At 49.7% G+C, this 20,051-nt stretch overlaps 1 protein-coding gene across 2 annotated transcripts; it reads left to right on the plus strand.

Annotated features, from left to right (window-relative positions):
- The first annotated feature begins 11,488 nt into the window (after positions 1–11,488).
- PRR15L (proline rich 15 like) lies at positions 11,489–17,707 on the plus strand. Of its 2 annotated transcripts, none has more exons than XM_053567828.1 (2): positions 11,489–11,542; positions 16,506–17,707. In XM_053567828.1, exon 2 carries the CDS (start codon positions 16,529–16,531, stop codon positions 16,829–16,831), a length of 303 nt encoding a protein of 100 aa, XP_053423803.1. In that variant the 5' UTR covers positions 11,489–11,542; positions 16,506–16,528; the 3' UTR covers positions 16,832–17,707. The 2 variants fall into 2 exon arrangements, with proteins under 2 accessions (XP_053423803.1, XP_053423802.1); XM_053567827.1 differs by having other exon boundaries at positions 11,495–11,704.
- Positions 17,708–20,051: the final 2,344 nt, after the last annotated feature.

Genomic DNA, 20,051 nt, shown 5'->3' on the forward strand with positions numbered 1-20,051 from the left:
AGCTCAGCAGCTAGGGTGCCAGCCACGTACACTTGGGCCTGCCAAACAACAATGACAACAACAAAATAGTCGGGTGTTGTTGTGGGTGCCTTAGTCCCAGCTACTTGGGAGGCTGAGGCAAAGAGAATCACTTTAGCCCAAGAGTTTGAGGTTGCTGTGAGCTGTGACGCCACTGCACTCTACCAAGGGCGACATAGTGAGACTGTCTCAAAAAAATAAAATAAAATAAAGGTTATAAAGAATTTCAATATGAAGCTGGCCCCTACAGGCAGGCCAGCCTCTGTGCAATAAAAGATTTGATCATGGGGCGGCACCTGTGGCTCAGTCGGTAAGGCGCCAGCTCCATATACTGAGGGTGGCGGGTTCAAACCCGGCCCCGGCTGAACTGCAACCAAAAAATAGCCGGGCGTTGTAGTCCCAGCTACTCGGTAGGCTGAGACAAGAGAATCGCTGAAGCCCAGGAGTTGGAGGTTGCTGTGAGCTGTGTGATGCCACCCGCACTCTACCGAAGGCTATAAAGTGAGACTCTGTCTCTACAAAAAAAAAAAGATTTGATCATGTTTACATGGATGGAGCTGGAACATAGTCTTCTTAGCAAAGTATCTCAAGAATGGAAGAAAAAGTATCCAATGTACTCAGCCCTACTATGAAACCAATTTATAGCTTTCATATGAAAGTTATAACCCAATTAAGCCCAAGAATATAGGGGAGGGGAAGAGGGAGGATGGGTGGAGGAAGGGTAATCGGTGGGACCACACCTACGGTGCACTTTACAAGGGTACATGTGAAATTTACTAAATATAGAATATAAATGTCTTAACACAATAACTAAGATAATGCCATGAAGGCTATGTTAACCAGTTTGATGAAAATATTTCAAATTGTGTATAAAACCAGCACATTGAACCTCATGATTGCATTGATGTTCACAGCTATGATTTAATTTAAAAAAAAAGATTTGAGGCAAGGAGTAGCAGGAGGGAATGCTATAAAGGTGAAAGCCTCTTATCAAAGGGAGTCTTATTAAGGAACTTGGCTCCTGCAGAGGAACCACTGAAGGGTTTTAAGGGTTTGAGGCAGGGAGAGGCCTGTGTAGATTGCCTTCAAGGAAGATGGATTTGTGGGAGATAAGCTTAGAAACAGGGGAGTCTGGAAGGAGGTTGTTATCCAGACATTATAGCCTGACCTGGGACACAAAATGTGGGGAGGAGAGAAAGGGCTGGATTTGCAAGTTGTTTAGGAGGAAAATGGACAGGATGGTGGTATGGGTCCAGTAGAGAAACACCAAGGATGACACATAGGTGATTGGGCGAGAGCACCTCCACCTGAGACAGAGATGTGGGATGCTGAGGAGGGATTGGGGAAGAGGGGAATCTCAGCTTTGAACTTGGGCTAGCAATGCTGAGAGAAAACACTCCCTCCCCATGGAAGCCACTTGGGTCTATAACCTTGGAGTTCATGGGCTAGAGAGACAGCTTAGAGAGTCACAAACTGGCTGATGTGTGGTCCAGGTGGTGGTTAAAGCTGAGGGAGGGCTTGAGAGATAGACCAAGAAGTGAGTAGAGTGAGGAGAGAAGGTGGGCTGAGGATAGATTCCCTGAGCTGGAATGCCATTTCTAAATGGCCCCTGCTTCACAGCACAACATTTGGGACTCAGTAAATTTTTAATTGAACTGTATGGTGTGATACAGCAGTGGGAAGACCTCAGTTTTTGCCCAATGAGACTTTAGACTCTCCCTAACCTCTCTGATAGTCACAGTTTTTCAACCTGGAGATAACACCTGTCCTATCTCAGAGCACTTCTGTTTAGAGCAGTGTTTTTCAACCTTTTTATCTCATGGCACACTTGAACCTATAGTTAAACTTCTGCAGCACACTTAAATTATGTTGATCAAAAAAAAAAAAAAGAAGATGCTTACTGTGCTTTGAATGCCCCCTGAAAATAGTTTCATTAAAAATCTTTAAATTTGGCGGCGCCTGTGGCTCAAGGAGTAGGGTGCCGGTCCCATATGCCGGAGGTGGCAGGTTCAAACCCAGCCCCGGCCAAAAACCACAAAAAACAAACAAACAAACAAAAAAAAAAATCTTTAAATATTTTCTTGGCATATCTAAGGTCCATGACACACTGGTTGAAAATCACTGGTTTAGTGGCTTAAATAAATAAACATACTAGATATAAATAACTCTGTGGTTTATAACATGCTTTAGATATATTTTTTCATGTTTTTCCAACTCTATATATGAAATGTTATATGTAGACTTGGCGCCTGTAGCTCAAGTGGCTAAGGCACCAGCCACATACACCAGAGCTGGCAGGTTCAAATCCAGCCTGGGCCTGCCAAACAGCAATGACAACTATAACCAAAAAATGGCTGGGCATTGTGGGGGTGACCTGTAGTCCCAGCTACTTGGGAGGCTGAGGCAAGAGAACCACTTCATCCCAGGAGTTGGAGGTTGCTGTGAGCTGTGATGCCACGGCACTCTACCCAGGGCGACAGCTTGAGGCTCTGTCTCAAAAAAAAAAAAAAAAAAGAAATATTATATGTAAACATTATTGTTATAGAATGAGTTGAAAAATTCCTGTAAATGGCTCACAGGGTAGAACCAAGGGCTTGTTCAGGGCTCTCTCCTGGGAATTTGGCTCCCATCTCAGAGTCCTGACTCAGGCTATAGGAATTGCTTGGACTCCCCCATGATTAAACAAACACTTACTGGGCTCCAGTTATGTGCTCAAGGCTCTCTGGGACATCCCAAGAAGCATGGCACTTGCCCCACCTTCAAGGTATTTCTCTCCTCCTAACCAAAAGGCTGCTCAGAATAGGACAGGGTGGGTCTGGAAGACACAGCCCAGTGAGTTGGTGGAAGCAGAGACCACCAGTGTCCTCCACGCCCACCCCAGCTGCCCAGGTGACTCAACTGGAACATAAGGTTATTTGAGAACAGCACTGCCCAGTTGCTGAGCCCTGGGAGGCTGCCCCAGAGAGCACAGGAGCATGGGCCTTAGACAGCATTCTGCACTTATCCAAGGCCACAGGGAACTTCAGGACTGTGGGCAGAAAAACACACAAGTAGTCAGGCATCCAGGATGTTGACTCTCTGACTGGGGGGATTTGGTTATCTGGGCTCCCAGCATTTGGAAGGAGGCAGGGACAAGGCTATGGAGGCCTTCTTGCCATGAATCTCTCAACCCTTTGCTGATTTAGCAGGTGGAATGTTGGGAGAGGGGCAGCAGACTTGTAGACTTGTAGACTGTGCCAAATTTGGATGGGGAAGCAAGAGCCCCGCGGTGCTGTGTGCAGCTGCCTTGCCATCCTTTGTTGTTGTTTGCTTGCTTATTAAATGATAACCACGATAACCAGGTGCCACATGCCGGTGTAGAACTGAATGTTTTACAAGCCTTATCTAATTTGATCCTTCTAACAATTTTATAATGTGGGTACTATTATTAGCCAGATTTCAAAGTCAAGGCAGCCAAAGCTTAGATAATGAAGTAACTCGTCCAAGATCATACCACTGGTACTTGGTGGGGCTGGCTCCCCAACCTGCCTTCCCGTTCTTTCTGGGATGTGCCTTTGCTTCTCCTTGGCCACAGGGGCCTCAGGTCTCTTCCTCTCTCTGGCCTGATTCCCACTTTCTCCCCCAGTTGTTGTACCAGCCACTTAGAACTCCCACCCCTGTAGTCCCTGCTCCGTTTCAAAGTTCTTTCTTACCACACCCCATTCTGGGTGAGGGCACCCATTACTTACCCTCCTGTAATATCCATAAAAAGAAAGCTTACCCTTGACAATGAAATAATCCAGTCTTTTTATCTGCTACATGTTTATTACTTTATGGTCTGTGTGTTTGCTCACAGCCACATTATGGGGTGTGTGTGTGTGTTTGTTTGGTGTGTTTGTATCTGCCTGCCAGGCTGGAAGCGCTGGAAACTTAGCAGGGTATCTTGCTGTGTGGAGTGTGATCTCTGTGTTGTTTTTTTATTTTTTTTCAGTTGGTCTCCCCCAGTAGTCTGTGGGTAGGGAATACAGACTTGTTTGTCTCTGCGACGCCAGCACTGGGCATGACACCTGCCATTGAGTGTCAGGCACTTAAATGGATGCTTGTAAAGCAAAGAAGGAGAAAAGGGGTGGCCAAAGGCCAGGAGGCATTTAATGATTATGGTGGCTGTGACGAATGGGGGCCATGGGCCTTTGGTCTTGGGGGCAGGGGTATGAGGTGCCCAGCTCCTTTTCTCATTCTTCCCTCTACAGCTCAAGACCTGGAATCAACCCTGCTGAGCCTCTTGGGACTGGAAGGAGGAAATCAAGGAGAAGAAATCAAGTGAAGGTCCATGCAGGGCCAGTCACCTGGCATTCTTCCTGTGCCTCTCCTCCTACAAGGACACTAGTCCTTTTTTTTTGTAGAGACAGAGTCTCACTTTATAGCCCTTGGTAGAGTGCCGTGGCATCACACAGCTCACAGCAACCTCCAGCTCCTGGGCTTAAGCGATTCTCTTGCCTCAGCCTCCCGAGCAGCTGGGACCACAGGCGCCCGCCACAGCACCCGGCTATTTTTTTTGTTGTTGTTGCAGTTTGGCCGGGGCTGGGCCCGAACCCGCCACCCTCGGCATATGGGGCCGGCGCCCCATTCACTGAGCCACAGGCGCCGCCCAGGACACTAGTCCTTGTATGTGGGGCCCACCCCAATCCAGTAGGCCCATATTTTAGTTTAATACATCTGCAAAACCTTATTTCCAAATAAGTCCACTTTCTGGGGTTCTGGGTGGATGTGAAGTTTTGGGGTCACTTTTCTTTTCTTTCTTTCTTTTTTTTTTTTTTTTTTGAGACGGAGTCTCACTTTGTTGCCCTCCATAGAGTGCTGTCGCATCACGGCTCATAGCAACCTCCAAATCTTGGGCTTGGGCAATTCTCTTGCCTCAGCTTCCCGAGTAGCTGGGACTACAGCCACCCTCCACAATGCCCAGCTATTTTTTGTTGCAGTTTGGCTGGGGCCAAGTTCGAACCCACCACCCTCGGTACAGGGGCTCAGTGCCCTACCCACTGAGCCACAGGCACCGCCCAGGGTCACTTTTCAATACAATACACTAGGGAAATGCAAATATACAGGACACAGAGAATACCACTTCATTTCCATCATACTGTCAAAAACTGAAATGTGACTGGGTGCAGTGGCTCACACCTGCAATTCTAGCACTCTGGGAGGCTGAGTTGGGAGGATCCCTTGAGACAAGGAGTTTGAGACCAGCCTGAGCAAGAGGAGACTCCGTCTCTACTAAAAATAGAAAATAAAGGCCAGGTGTGGTGGCTTACACTTGTGATCCTCACACTCTGGGAGCCCAAGGCAGATAGACTGCCTGAGCTCAGGAGTTCTAGACCACCCTAAACAAGAGTGAGACCCCATCCCTAAAAAATAGCCTGGTGTTCTGGTGGGTCCCTATAGTCCCAACTAGTTGGGAGGCTGAAGCAAGAGAATCACTTGAGGCCAAGAGTTTGAGCTTGCTGTGAGCTATGACATCACAGCACTCTGCCCAGGGTGACAAAGTAAGACTCTGTCTCTAAATAAATATAAAAATGGAAAATAGGGCAGCGCCTATGGCTCAGTGGGTAGGGTGCCAGCTCCTACCGAGGGTGGCGGGTTTGAACCGGCCCCAGACAAACTACAACAAAAAATAGCCGGGCATTGTGGCGGGCACCTGTAGTCCCAGCTACTTGGGAGGCTGAGGCAAGAGAATTGCCTAAGCCCAGGAGTTGGAGGTTGATGTGAGTTGTGAGGCCACGGTGATATCTACCGAGGGTGATAAAGTGAGACTCTGTCTCTAAAAAAATATATATATAGGGTGCCTGTAGTTCCAGCTGCTCGGGAGGCTGAGGCAAGAGAATCACATAAGCCTAAGAGCTGGAGGTTGCTCTGAGCCGTGACACCACGGCACTCTACTGAGGGCAATAAAGTGAGACTCTGTGTCTACAAAAAAAAAAAAAAAAATATATATATATATAGAAAATAAGCTGGCTTCATGGCTGATGCATGCCTATGATCCCGCCTACCAGGGAGGCTGAGGCAGGAGGATCACTGGAGCCCAAGAGTTTGAGGTTGCTGTGAGCTCTGATGATACCATTACACTCTATCTAACCCAGGTAAACGGGCAAGACGCTGTCTCAAAAAAAAAAAAAAAATGGCTTGGCGCCTATGGCTCAGGCAGCTTAGGCACCAGCCACATACACCTGAGCTGGTAGGTTCGAATCCAGCCCTGGCCCGCCAAACAACAATGACGGCTGCAACCAAAAAAACAGCCAGGGGTTGTGGCAGGCGCCTATAATCCCAGCTAATGGGGAAGCACAGGTAGGAGAATCGCTTGAGCCCAGGAATTGGAGGTTGCTGTGAGCTGTGATGCCATGGCACTCTACCCAGGGTGACAGCTTGAGGCTCTGTCTCAAAAAAAAAAATTGATTACCTCTTTCATGTTTACATGGATGGAGCTGGAACATATTCTTCTTAGTAAAGTATCTCAAGAATGGAAGAAAAAGTATCCAATGTACTCAGCCCTACTATGAAACTAATTTATGTCTTTCATATGAAAGCTACAACCCAGTTATAACCTAAGAATATGGGGAAGGGGGAAAGGGAGGGGGAAGGGGAGGAAGGGGGGAGGGAGGCAGAGGGAGGGTGATTGGTGGGATTACACCTGCGGTGCATCTTACAAGGGTATATGTGAAACTTAGTAAATGTAGAATGTAAATGTCTTAACACAATAACTAAGAAAATGCCAGGAAGGCTATGTTAACCAGTGTGATGAAAATGTGTCAAACTGTTTATAAAACCAATGTATGGTGCCCCATGATCGCATTAATGTACACAGCTATGATTTAATAATAAAAAAAAATTGAAACGTCTGTGTCACACATTATACTCTCTAGAAGTAGGTGGTGTTTGGGGTGGTGAGATGTTTACTAGGGATCACTTCTTATGAAAGGAAGCAGATAGAAGTAGAATTGGGTAGAGGGAAAAATCCAATTGCACTGCAGGCCTGACAAAGCTTTGGTCCATTTGGTGGGGACCTCTGGAGTGAATATTGCTCCTCAGATTGTCTTTTAGGGGCCTGAATTGGCTTGACTTTATATCCCTAGAAGTGGGCTTTCTGTGCCTGAGGCTGACCCTGAAGGAGTTGACAGCTGGTAGCCACCTGCTGACCATACTCCTGTGGCTGGGCAGCAAGTCCTTCCCTGAAGAAGGATGTGGGAGGCATACTTGTTATCTACCAAGGTCTGGCGATACAGAGTTGAAGACTGTGGCAGGCTGAAAATGGCCCTCCAAAAGATAGCCACACCAAATCCCCAGAACCTATGAGTGTGACCTTATTTGGAAAAAGGGTCTTTGCAGATGCCATTAAGTGAAAGATCTTGAGATAAGGCGATAATAATGGCTCATCTGTGTGGGCCCTAAATGCCATCCCAAGTGTCCTTATAAGAGAAAGGCAGAGGGAGATTAGCCGAACATATAGAAAAGGACAGGGTGATGTGGGCACTGGGAAGGCAGAGATTGGAGTGATACAGCCACAAGCCCAAGAAGGCCTATAGTCACCAAAGCTGGGGGAGGCCAGGCACAGCCTCTTCTTGGAGTCTTCTTGGAGGGATCATGACCCTGCCAACTCCTTGGTGTTGGCCTAATAAATTAGGCCAATGACTTTTAATTTCTGGCCTACTGAACAAGTCAGAGGAATAAATTTCTGTTTTTTTGTTTTTGGGGTTTTTTTTGTTGCTATCGTTTGTTTGTTTTGAGACAGAATCTCAAGCTGTTGCTCTGTATAGAGCGCTATGGCATCACAGCTCACAGCAACCTTAAACTCTCAGGCTCAAGAGATTCTCTTGCTTCAGCCTCCCAAGTAGCTGGGACTACAGGTGCCTGCCACAACGCTTGGCCATGTTTTGTTGCAGTTGTCGTTGTTTAGCAGGCGTGGGCTGGGTTCAAACCCACCAGCCTCACTGTATGAGCCGGCGCCCTACCCACTGAGCACGGGCGCTGCCCTAAATTTTTGTTGTTTTAAGCCATCAAGTTTGTGGTAACTTGTTATGGCAGCCACGGGAAACTAATAATACAAAGAGGAATAGGAAAATTGCTAGTGTATCCAGTGAGAGAATCCATCTTGCAGGGTGTCCCAGTGTGGGGTGGGGGGCAGTGGGGACCAAGAGTTCACACAAATGGAACATTTGGAAGACTGCTTGTAATACAGTCCCCCTAGAGTGGCACCTGTGGCTCAAGGAGTAGGGCGCCAGCCCCGTATACCAGAGGTGGCGGGTTCAAACTCGGCCCAGGCCAAAAACTGCAAAAAAAAACAACAGTCTTCCTAAATATTGGCTGCTCACACTGCCACTCGTCACTGAGGTCTCCAGGAAGAAAGCCCCCTCCAATGGCAATGTTTCTACCCACCTAAGTCAGAGGACAGCTTCTGCCCACCCTTCCCCAACTTGCCTCTGCCTCCCAAGTAGCTGGGACTATAGGCACCTTCCATGACACCCTGGCTAATTTTTTAATTTTTTTGAGAGACGGAGACTTTCTCTTACTGAGGCTGGTCTTGAACTCCTAGCATCAAAAGATCCTCTGACCTCAGCCTCCCAAAGTGCTCGGATTACAGCCCAAATGCCAAGGATTTGTTTTGGTGTTTTGTTTTGAAACAGTCTCACTTTATCACCCTCTGTAGAGTGCTGTGGCATCATCGTAGCTCACAGCAACCTCAAACTCTGAGGCTCAAGAGATCCTCTTGCTTCAGCCTCCTGAGTAGCTGGGACTATAGGTGCCTGCCACAATGCTTGGCTATTTTTTTCTATTTTTAGTAGAGATGAGGGTCTCACTCTTGCTCAGGTTGTTTATGAACTCCTGAGCTCAAGTCTCGCTACCTCTGCCTCCCAGAGTGCTAGGATTACAGGCATGAGCCACCCCAGCCATGAAGGATTTATAATTCAACAGCTCCCAGGCTGTGTGCCCCAGTAGGATACCAAGGTCCTTGGGACTTTCTTAGGTGAATTTAACTTGCTTTATACAACAAGGACACATTTCTGAAAATGTACATGCCACATGTTTGTATATGGCATGTCACACTTGAACCTAGTTTTAGGAAATTTGAACCTAGTTTTAGGAAGGTGTGCTTAGGGTCACCTGTAGCTCATTGGTTAGGGCGCCAGCCATATGCTAGGGGCTGGTGGGTTCAAACACGGCCCGGGGCCTGCTAAATAAACAACAACAAAAACAAAAATAGCCCAGTGTTGTGGTGGGCACCTGTAGTCCCAGCTACTTGGGAGACTGAGGCAAGAGAATCGCTTGAGCCCAAGAGTTTGATAGTTTGAGGTTGCTGTGAGCTATGACACTGGCCATGGCACTCTACTGAGGTGACAAAGTGAGACTCTATCTCAATAAAAAAAAAAGGGAAGGTGTCCTTAAAGATGAAAATTTTTATAAAGCAATAAAGTAACCCATTTGTGGAGAGTTATAGTCATAGCTCACAACCTTATCTCAAACTCTCCCCACCCTGCTCCTCCCAGAAATAAATCCCCTGAAGGCCAGGGGTTGGGCTTGACTTCCTGGGCTAGTCCCTCCCAGGAGGAGGGGCTGGGACCTCCTCTCCTGTACCTGGTCCTGGTGGTACTCTGGAAGGGCAGGCCACACAGACGCACCTGCCACTGGAGTTCTCACTAAGATGCCTTCTCCAGTGTGGGGAAGACAGTACAATATCTGTCTCCCTAGGTCTCAGATACCACCGGGGCCAGGAGCCGAGAGGCAGGGAGAATGAGCACCTCCAGGAAAGCCTGTACAGATGGGAAACCCCGGCCTGACCTGAATTGTCCCCAAGCAAAATCCCATCCCACCAACCTTCTGGTCTAGAGCAAGTACAAGCAGGATTGGGGCTAGGGGGACAGGTTTAAGAGTTGGTTAGTTGTGATTTAAGATGTAACTCGAGGCTCAGAGCCTGTAGCTCAGTGGCTAGGGCTCCAGCCACATACATTGGAGCTGGGGGGTTCAAACCCAGCCAGGGCCTGCCAAACAATGATGATAATTACAAAAAAAAAAAAAATAGCTGGGCCTTGTGGCAGGCACCTGTAGTCCCAGCTACTTGGGAGGCTGAGGCAAGAGAATCACTTAAGCCCAAGAGTTTGAAGTTTCTGTGAGCTGTGACGCCACTGCATTCTACCCAGGGCTACATAGTGAGACTCTGTCTCAACAAGAAAGATATAACTTGGAAGGAGAGCCAGGGAAAGGGGGGATTTTATGCCTTTTCTCTACCAGTGCCTTGCTCTATGCCTGGTATGTACACACCCAGCCCATGGAGGAAGTAACTGGCAGGTGGATGAGTGTCTAAGCTACAGGGGACGCTGAATACACAGCAGGTGTTTCCCACTCTCCCAGATCTGAGGGGGGTGGGGAAATGCAAACACAAATAGGCCACTCTGGGTGGCTGCAAAATAGCATGGAGCCAGCTCCAAGAGCAGCCAGGGCTGGGGGCTGCATGCTGTCCTGCATGGATCGTGGCTGCAGATCCGTGAGGATGATGCCTCGAGTGCACACACACTGCCCCTGCCCCAGCCCTGTGCTTATCACCTGCCTTCTTGCCTTTTGCTCTTCTCCTGCCTCCCCAGGGCCCCACCTCTCCCCTTGTCCCTAAGAGCTTTCCCCAGTGAGGCCTTTTCAATAGACTGCTGGAAGTGTAGGGGGAGTTGAGCCCAGTGGTACTTTAGGAGTGGGGAGGCTGTCACATCTCTCTTTTGGAGTCTGATAAAAGTATAATCTATGCAGAAAAATCAATGCCCCTCTGCCCACACATACAGAATATGCTTTCAAGGGTCCTGAAGCCCACCTGTAAGCCAGGGGTGAGGATGTTTGACGTTGTGGTAGGTCTGGAGAAGCTGGTCCAAGGAGGGGGTCAGTGACCCCTTTTTCCCCCCAGGGAAATCTTGAGGAGGGACCCTTCAGGTCAGGAGGGAGCCACAGCCCCCCACCCAGCACTCTCTTTGAGGCTTCTGGCAGGGGAGAGACAGCCTGGGAACCGGTCTCCCAACCAGTTTAACCAGGGACTGGTTTCGACTCAGAGAGTTCAAAGAAGCTGGGGTGCTCTCCTGCCCAGACTGCCAATGGCCCTTAGCCCTTTCCCGGTTATATTCTGGGCAACATCCAGTTGGCGGTCATGCTAGCAAGGTGGTCTCAGCCTCTTTGGAGGATGAAATGGGTGGGGGTGCCCTTAGCTACAGCCTGAGGAGGGGGTGCACACCAGACACCTGAGAGTGGGGGAACTGAGTAGGGAGGCTGTGTGCTCCCCACCCCAGGCTTCCCTTGGGATTCCCTCTTCTGGCTCAGCAGTCCCTGGAGGACCCTGGCTTCTGGGTAGATGTAGGGGCTCTGGGATTGGATTTCTGGGGTGATGAATATTCATCAGCCTGAGCCAGCCTCTGCTTCTGTTTACTTAGCCGGGAGGGGCTGGGTTTCAGGTTCACCTTGACTCCAGGAGCGGCAGTGGAGCGAGTAGGTACCTGCTCCTGCACCTGTTTCTCTTGCACCTGAGGTACAGCTGCTCCTACCCACCTCTCCTGGCCTGAGCCTTGCCTGCTGTGGCACCCTGGAGGCACCTCCTCTTCCCCAAGTCTCACCCTCCCAGGCAGCTCCTACACTCAACTCCTTCTCTAGGGAAGGTCTCACCTCCAGCCCGGAGCAGTCGGGATTACAGGTACAGGCAGAGGGCTGGTGGGTGGGGAAATCAAGGCACAGTCCCCAGTCTGGACACCCAGTCCTACCTGCATGGTTGATAAGTCCAGGGGGAAGGGGAACCCAAACAAGCTGTTTCCATTCTGGACTCATCCCACTGGCCTCTTGGAGTCAATCCAGGCCTCCAACAGAGATCCTGCTGAGAAAGTTACACTCCAGAGCATTTGTCTTTTAACTCTTTCTTACCTGGAGCCCATCCCCTCTGACCTCTCAGCCTGGAAGCATGTTTCCAGCTATCTCATAGGAGCATTTCTCCTTTCTAGTCCAGCGTACCCCTGTCACATTCAGCATGGACAAGTGGCCCTAGGGGCTCAGCAGAAGGATGGGGGAGGGGATTGCAGGTTTTGTCTTACAACACAGAAGCTGACTTGCACCCCCCATCTGCACCTCCACCCAGCCACCCCCACCCCAGTCAATGGTTAACTTGTCCCAGCTCAGAAGAGGCCCAGCCCAGTCTAGGCAGAGCCCTTCACAGAACCCAGCTGGAGTGGAGGGGCCTGTCCTGGAGCAGCCACTTGCATGACATAGTGTTGATCCCCAAAGGCAGGGGGTGGCAGGCTGTCCCAGGAGGCCCTTTATGGGCCCCAAAGCTGTGCAAACAACAGAGGTAGCGCTGGAGTCCTCAGAGGCTGATTTCTATCATCCCACGGATTACAGTGCCCCAGGGCAAGGGCCCAGAGGCAGGTTGGCCAGCTCAGCACCTTGCACAAACGAACAGACTGCAGGGCTCACCACATGTCACCAAATGCTGGGTCTGTTTGAAATCCCAATCACCCAACCTCCCTGTCCCAAGTCCCCTCTCTGGTTGGGACATAGCTGTGGCTGTCTTGCTCTTTACAACTCTGGGTATCTGGGAAGTTTGGACAACATATCTTTTTTGGGTTTTGTTTTTAAAGTAAATCAGATTTCACAGTCTTTATCATCACTATCTAAAGAATCCTACACCTGAGTTATTTTGTAAAACAACGAATAGTCCACTAATTAATCTTTTTCTCAAATTCAGATTTCCTTGTCAGGCTTGCCTAAAGGGGCAGACACCTGCTTACCGGTGTTCACAAGTCCTCCTGGGCAGAACAGATAGGACAGCCTGCAAAGAGCATCCTACGGATGCCAGGGTACAAGACCAGGACACAGGGGCACCAGTGCCTAGGTGCTTTGGTGGAGGCCCTAGGACAGGACACCATGGGCTATTCCTATCTCTGTGTTTTCTGACCAGTTCCTTGTGATCTGTGGCTCCCTTTACTCCAAGAAGAGGTAAGCCCTGTGGATGCCAACTTGAAATACCTGTTAAATGGGCGGCACCTGTGGCTCAAGGAGTAGGGCGCCGGTCCCATATGCCGGAGGTGGTGGGTTCAAACCCAGCCCCGGCCAAAAACCAAAAAAAAAAAAAAAAAAAGAAATACCTGTTAAAATGGGCACATTTGTACTGGCAGAGGCAGAAGCTACTTTCTCTCACGGAGCTAGGAAATCTGGTGGTTATAGTCAGCTCAGGAGCAGGATCGTCTGTTCTTCCATCTCCCAAGTTCCTTGGTAGCTCCAGATGGGTACTGGTGGGGCTATGGACCTTGCCTCAGACAAAGCAGCGACGAGGGTACCCACAGACCAAACAAGCACTCTGTCCTTCCTTCCCTGTCCTTTCCTTACCTCCTTCCAGAAACCCATTCTGGAACACCAAGTTCTGTGTGAGGCTATGTTAAACCCAGGTGGGGCAAGCTGCCAAAGCAAACCTCTCAGGCTGTTCCTTGGTGCACTCACCTCTCCAGGGTGCCCTGAAAGGATTTATCTGGCCACTCTCACCCTCTCCTTTACTCTCTCTGAGTGGGAGCTGCAGGAGATCGCTCCTCAGCTTCTTGCTATTGACTCCTGCTAAAGGGACAAAGCTGGCAATGGGGGAGCTGCTTCCCTGACAAAAAGATGAGGAGACCTCTGGGTGTGTGCTCTGAGGAGGGGGTGAGAATATAGAGGGGCAGGAGACAATAGCAGTGACGCTCCACATAGGCATTCAACTCCTTACAAGTCCAGGCCTGCATCCTGCTTTCATTTTTCCTGAACTTGACATTTCCCCCATCCAAAAAAATCCATATTCATTATGGAAATTCTGGAAGTCAGAAAATTAGAGGGGAGGCCAGGTTTGGTGGTTCATGCTTGTAATCTCAGCACTTTCTTTTTTTTTTTTGTAGAGACAGAGTCTCACTTTATGGCCCTTGGTAGAGTGCCGTGGCCTCACACAGCTCATAGCAACCTCCAACTCCTGGGCTTAAGCGATTCTCTTGCCTCAGCCTCCCAAGTAGCTGGGACTACAGGCGCCCGCCACAACGCCTGGCTATTTTTTGGTTGCAGTTTGGCCGGGGCCGGGTTTGAACCCACCACCCTCGGTATATGGGGCCGGCGCCTTACCGACTGAGTGACAGGCGCCGCCCCAATCTCAGCACTTTCAGAGGCCAAGGTGGAAGTCTTGAACCCAGAAGTTCCAGACTTGCCTGGGCAACATTGCAATATCCCATCTCTAAAAAGATCTTTAAAAAGGAATTTTTTTTTTTTGAGACAGAGTCTCACTTTGTCACCCCTGGTAGAGTGCTATGGCATCACAGCTCATGGCAACCTCAAACTTTTGGACTTAAGCAATTCTCTTGCCTCAGCCTCCCAAGTAGTTGGGACTACAGGCACCCGCCACAACATCCGGCTATTTTTAGAGATGGGGGTCTCACTTTTGCTCAGGCTAGTCTTGAACTCGTGAGGTCAGGCTATCCACCTGCCTTGGTCTCCCAAGTGCTGGGATTACAGGCGTGAGCTACCACACCTGGCCAATCTCACTTTTTTTTTTCTTTTTTTGAGACAGAGTCTCATGCTGTTGCCTAGGCTAGAGACCCATGGCATCATCACAGCTCACAGTAACCCCAAACTCCTGGGCTCAAATGATCTTCTTGCCTCAGCCTCCCAAGTAGCTGGGACTACAGGTGCTGGCTACAACACCTGGCTAGTGTGTTTAGTAGAGATGGGGTCTCGCTCTTGCTCAGACTGGTCTCAAACTCCTGAGCTAAAGTAATCCACTGGCCTTGGCCTCCCAGAGTGCTAGGAGTACAGGTGTGAGTCACTGCGCCCCACCTGGAGTATTCTTTTCTGGTCTTTTTTGAAAACACAGTGAAGACCACCCATTTTTCAAAGGAGGAAATACATTTGCCTGGGCCGTGTTGGCTGAGCTCCCAGCTTTCTGGTGTACACTGGCGGGCTGCTGCATACTCTTCCTTGAGTGGTGGGAGCTACAGCACCCAATTCACCTGTAGTCTCCGGGCCTCTGCCTGCTGTAGTCCACCATCCCTGCCCCTACCTTGCCTGCCCCAGCCACTGTCCAGGCAACTTTCATGTCCCAGAACTTCCACTACTAGCTCACCAGCACCTTTGTGAAAATTAGTAAAAAGTGAGGCCCTTGGAGAAGGTAGTTCCATGTCAAGGCACACTGTCTGGCAGTGAAGAAGCCTGATTTCACCCCTGCACCCTGCGCCATTCAGTGCCCTTACAGAAGGTACAGCCTGTGTGTGTGTTTTTTTTTTTTTTTGTAGAGACAGAGTCTCACTGTACCGCCCTTGGGTAGAGTGCCGTGGCATCACACAGCTCACAGCAACCTCTAACTCTTGGGCTTACGCGATTCTCCTGCCTCAGCCTCCAGAGTAGCTGGGACTACAGGTGCCCGCCACAACGCCCGGCTATTTTTTTGTTGCAGTTTGGCCGGGGTTGGGTTTGAACCCATCACCCTCGGCATATGGGGCCGGCGCCCTACTCACTGAGCCACAGGCACCGCCCGGTACAGCCTGTGTTGACCACATCTCATGAGTACCTCTGGGCTCCACCTAACTGCCCAACTTCTGTCCTTGTGGAAGCTTGGTGGGGAAGGGAGATGTCCCTTAATAATTAATTCCACTATCATAAGTTTTATTTTGCAAAGCATGGCTACCCCTGTGTGCTAAAAGTAGAGCTAAAAGCTAGGACTGGACAGGATAGATGAGAAAACTGAGCCTCAGAGAAGAGTCTTGCTGGAGTCACAAAGCTAGGGCAGTTCCCAGCTGCATTAGCCCTGCTGGTCACCACAGGAAGTTCAAATTACTTGGAATATCACAAATTCTATTCAATTTTGTAATCAATTCCAAGCAAAATGCACAAGGTGATTCTGTCCATCTGCCCACACCTGGCAACAGGAAGTATTTGGGAACAGTATCAAAGGGCTGGATGTGGCTCAGTGCCTGTGGCTCAAGTGGCTAAGGCGCCAGCCACATACACCTGAGCTGGCGGGTTCGAATCCAGCTGGGGCCCACCAAACAACAATGACAGCTGCAACCAAAAAATGGCCAGGCGTTGTGGCAGGCGCCTGTAGTTCCAGCTACTTGGGAGGCGGAGGCAGGAGAATTACTTGAGAGCAGGAGTTGGAGGTTGTTGTGAGCTGTGATGCCATGGCACTCTACCCAGGGTGACAGCTTGAGGCTCTGTCTCAAAAAAAAAACAAAACAAAAAACAAAGGGCTGGGTGCTGTATGACCTGGGCGAGTTGTTCACCTGCCTGCAGCCCTGAGAGGCCTGGCAGGAATGTCTCAAAGCTCTCTACAATCCTGCAAGGGAATGGTGCATGCATGTCTCATGGTCCCTCAGTCTGGCTTGGGTGGCTTCCTGTTGACCTTGAAAAGCCCATGATTAGGAGTCTAGGGAGCACTGATCCAAAGGGGCCCACCCCCTTCCTACTGACCCCTTTGTCTCCCTACCTTGCTCCAACAGAAAGCTGAGGCTCAGGGAGCACCATGGCTGAAGTTGGTTGGTGGAAGCTGACCTTCCTCCGGAAAAAGAAATCCACTCCTAAGGTGCTGTATGAGATCCCTGACACCTACGCCCAAACGGAGGGAGGTACAGAGCCGCCGGGGCCTGGTGCTGGGGGCCCTGACGGCAACTTTAACACCCGTCTGGAGAAGATTGTGGACAAGAGCACAAAGGGCAAGCACGTGAAAGTCTCCAATTCAGGCCGCTTCAAGGAGAAGAACAAAGTTCGAGCGACACTGGCAGAGAACCCCGGCCTCTTTGATCGTCGGGAGGGCAAAGGACAGTGAAGGGCTGAGGAAGATGCTAGCACCTCCTGGCTCCCTGCCATCAGCTGGATCTGAGACAGGAGCTTGCCACACTGGCCTCTTTGGTCATAGCTGAAGCCATTGCGGGGGCAGTTGATGCCTGCTGGCAGGAAATGTCTGGCTGTTAGGTTTGTATTTACATGCCTCATTTTTGTAAGGCTTGGAAGAACAAGGGTTCTCCCACCCTCCCCTGACCACATACAAAGGTACTCCAGTTTAGGGGTGAATACTTCCGTCCAGGAAGGACAGCCCTCCCTGAAGCAATGACAGGGCCAGCAGGAAGGTGGACTTGGCAGGGAATGGAGAGGGAGGTGGACGGATTTCACCTCCTCCCTGGGCACAAGGTCAAGGGTGAGTTTGAATTGCCACTCCCTCTATTTTCTCTACCTGTGACTGTTCCCTGGACCAATGTTGAGTAGAGCACATTTTCCAGACGCCACGTGATGGGGGGTGTGTGTGGCTTCTGTGGCACCAGAGGCAGAGACACTGAACTTGAGCTCACTTCCTAACACAAGAGGTAAACTTCCTGGAACTTTGTCCCCAGGTGTAGAGGGCCCAGAAGACCCTGGCACTCCATGGGCAGAAGGCCAGAATAGTGATCCCATTGGTTAGTCCTCTGGCCACCACTTGTGCAGGTGCCACGTCACACACCCTCAAAGCTACAATGGCACAAGGGTCCAAACTGGGGGAATAGGTAGGGAAGCTCTAGTAGGAGCTAAAAGCAGCCAGTTTCCTCCTCTCCCTTCCCCTACTAGTATTTAAGATGGATTAGACCCAGAAATGAGGCCTGGGACCTCAAATTTTGTCTAAAAGAATAATCATAGGTTTCTCGTAATAAACAATGCTGCAAAAGCAGAGAACCTGTTTACGCTCTTGTCATGCATTTATTGAGATGCCTTTACCACCCTTCATGTGAGTAAAGTGGGCCTTTACACTTGGAATGTTCTTTTCAGGCTTCAGAACTGATCCCCAGGTATGACAATGCAGAAACTGGGTCACTAATTTCACCATCAAGCTATGCTTAGTATAGAGAGTGGGGGAGCAGAGGAAGGAGCTAGTTACACCTCTGTGGTTCATTCTCTGGCCAACTGAAAGGCCTTCAAGTGCTCCAAGAGAATGGGGCAGACCTTTAATGACTGACTCCAAAATCCTGGTGGTTTGGTGTGGGTCAGGATTAACTTTGGCTTCACCCCTTAGTAGCTGGGTGACTTTGGGAACATTATTTTATTTTTTATTTATTTTTTGAGACGCAGTTTCACTATGTTGCCCTTGGTAGAGTGCCGTGGCGTCGCAGCTCACAGCAACCTCAAACTCTTGGGCTTAAGCGATTCTCTTGCCTTTGCCTCCCAAGTAGCTGGGACTACAGGCGCCCACCACAGCGCCTGGCTATTTTTTGTTGTTGTAGTTGTCATTGTTGTTTAGCTGGCCTGGGACAGGTTCGAACCTGCCAGCCCCGGTGTATGTAGCCAGCGCCCTAACCACTGGGTGATGGATGCCAAACCATGGGAACATTATTTTAAAAACTCCTCTGAGCCTTAGTTCCTTCTTCTGTAAAAGGGGGGTATAATAGGCTTGGCGCCTGTAGCTCAAGCAGCTAAGGCGCCAGCCACATACACCAGAGCTGGTGGGTTCAAATCCAGCCCAGGCCCACCAAACAATGACAACTATAACCAAAAAATAGCTGGGCGTTGTGGTGGGTGCCTGTAGTTCCAGCTACTCAGGAGGCTGAGGCACGAGAATCACCTAAGCCCAAGAGGTGGAGGTTGCTGTGAGCTATGATGGCACAGCACTCTACCGAGGGTGACAAAGTGAGACTCCATCTCTAAAAAAAAAAAGGGGTGGGGAGGGCTATAATAATGCCTATTTCATAGGGAGTGGTCAGTGTTAAGTGGCCCATAGTAGGTGCTCAGTGAAATTTTGGTTTCCTTATCCCTTCCTTTATGAGAAATTCCACCATACCCCATAGCTTCAGTTTGAGGAAAAGGAAGAAGTTGTCTCCCTATGATGTTAGGTCCAGTTCTTTCTTTCCCTTTTTTTTTTTGAGACAGTGTCTCACTCTGTCACCCTCCAACTCTTGGGCTCAAGCAATCCTCTTGCCTTAGCCTCCCAAGTAGCTGAGACTACAGGCACCAGCCCCCATGTCCCACTAATTTTTCTATTTTTAGTAGCGAGAGGGTCTTGCTCTTGCTCAGACTTCTTTCAAACTCCTGAACTCAAGTGATCCACTGCCTCGACCTCCCCAAAGTGCTAGGATTACAGACATGAGCCACTTTAGCCCGGACCCAGCTCTTTATCAATTCATAAGAGCTGGGAACTAGAAAAAACTGGCCAAATCTCTGAAGCTCATGGTAGAAACACAGGGAAAAGACCAAAGTGGCCACTAAACAATGTGGTCCTGCAGCTTCCAGGCCAGCTCTTTGCGGGCTGCTGGGCTACCCCACCCCAGGGAGGTTGCTCAGGAAATTTATTACCACAGCAAACAGACCCACACAAGGGGCCTTTGTTAGATACCTCACCCAGGCCTGGGGAACTCTGAGGATGAGTGAAAGAGACCAGGAGCTGGAGGGACAGAAGAGGGGTGCTGTCTTTTGCAACTCAGAACTCTCTAGGATCCCACCAATTACTCAATCCATAAAGCTTCCCATGGAGGAGCTAACTTTCCCCACACTTGCAGCCCTGCCCAATGTGAACAAGGGTCCTCGTTTAATCTTATCACCCGTGACAGGTGCTATCATTGTCCCCATTTTCCAGATGAGTTCGCTGAGACTTGGATAAGTTAAGTCTTTCACCCTAAGTTAGGCATTTAAAGTGGTAGAGCTGGGGGCAGCGCCTGTGGCTCAAGGAGTAGGGCGCCAGTCCCATATGCTGGAGGTGGCAGGTTCAAACCTAGCCCCGGCCAAAAAAAAAAACCCCAAAAAATAAAATAAAATAAAAAAATAAAGTGGTAGAGCTGGGACTGAAGCCACAGCTGGACAGTGTGTGTGGCCATTGCCGCATGCAGCTCTTCTACATTTTTTTTTCTTTTGAGACAGAGCCTCAAGCTGTCGCCCTGGGTAGAATGCTGTGGCGTCACAGCTCACAGAAACCTCCAACTCCTGGGCTTAAGCGATTCTCTTGCCTCAGCCTCCCGAGTGGCTGGGACTACAGGCGCCTGCCACAATGCCTGGCAATTTTGGGGGGGTGTTGTGGTTTTCATTGTTTG

Source organism: Nycticebus coucang, chromosome 18, assembly GCF_027406575.1.
Source record: "Nycticebus coucang isolate mNycCou1 chromosome 18, mNycCou1.pri, whole genome shotgun sequence".
NCBI classification, from domain to species: Eukaryota; Metazoa; Chordata; class Mammalia; order Primates; family Lorisidae; genus Nycticebus; species Nycticebus coucang.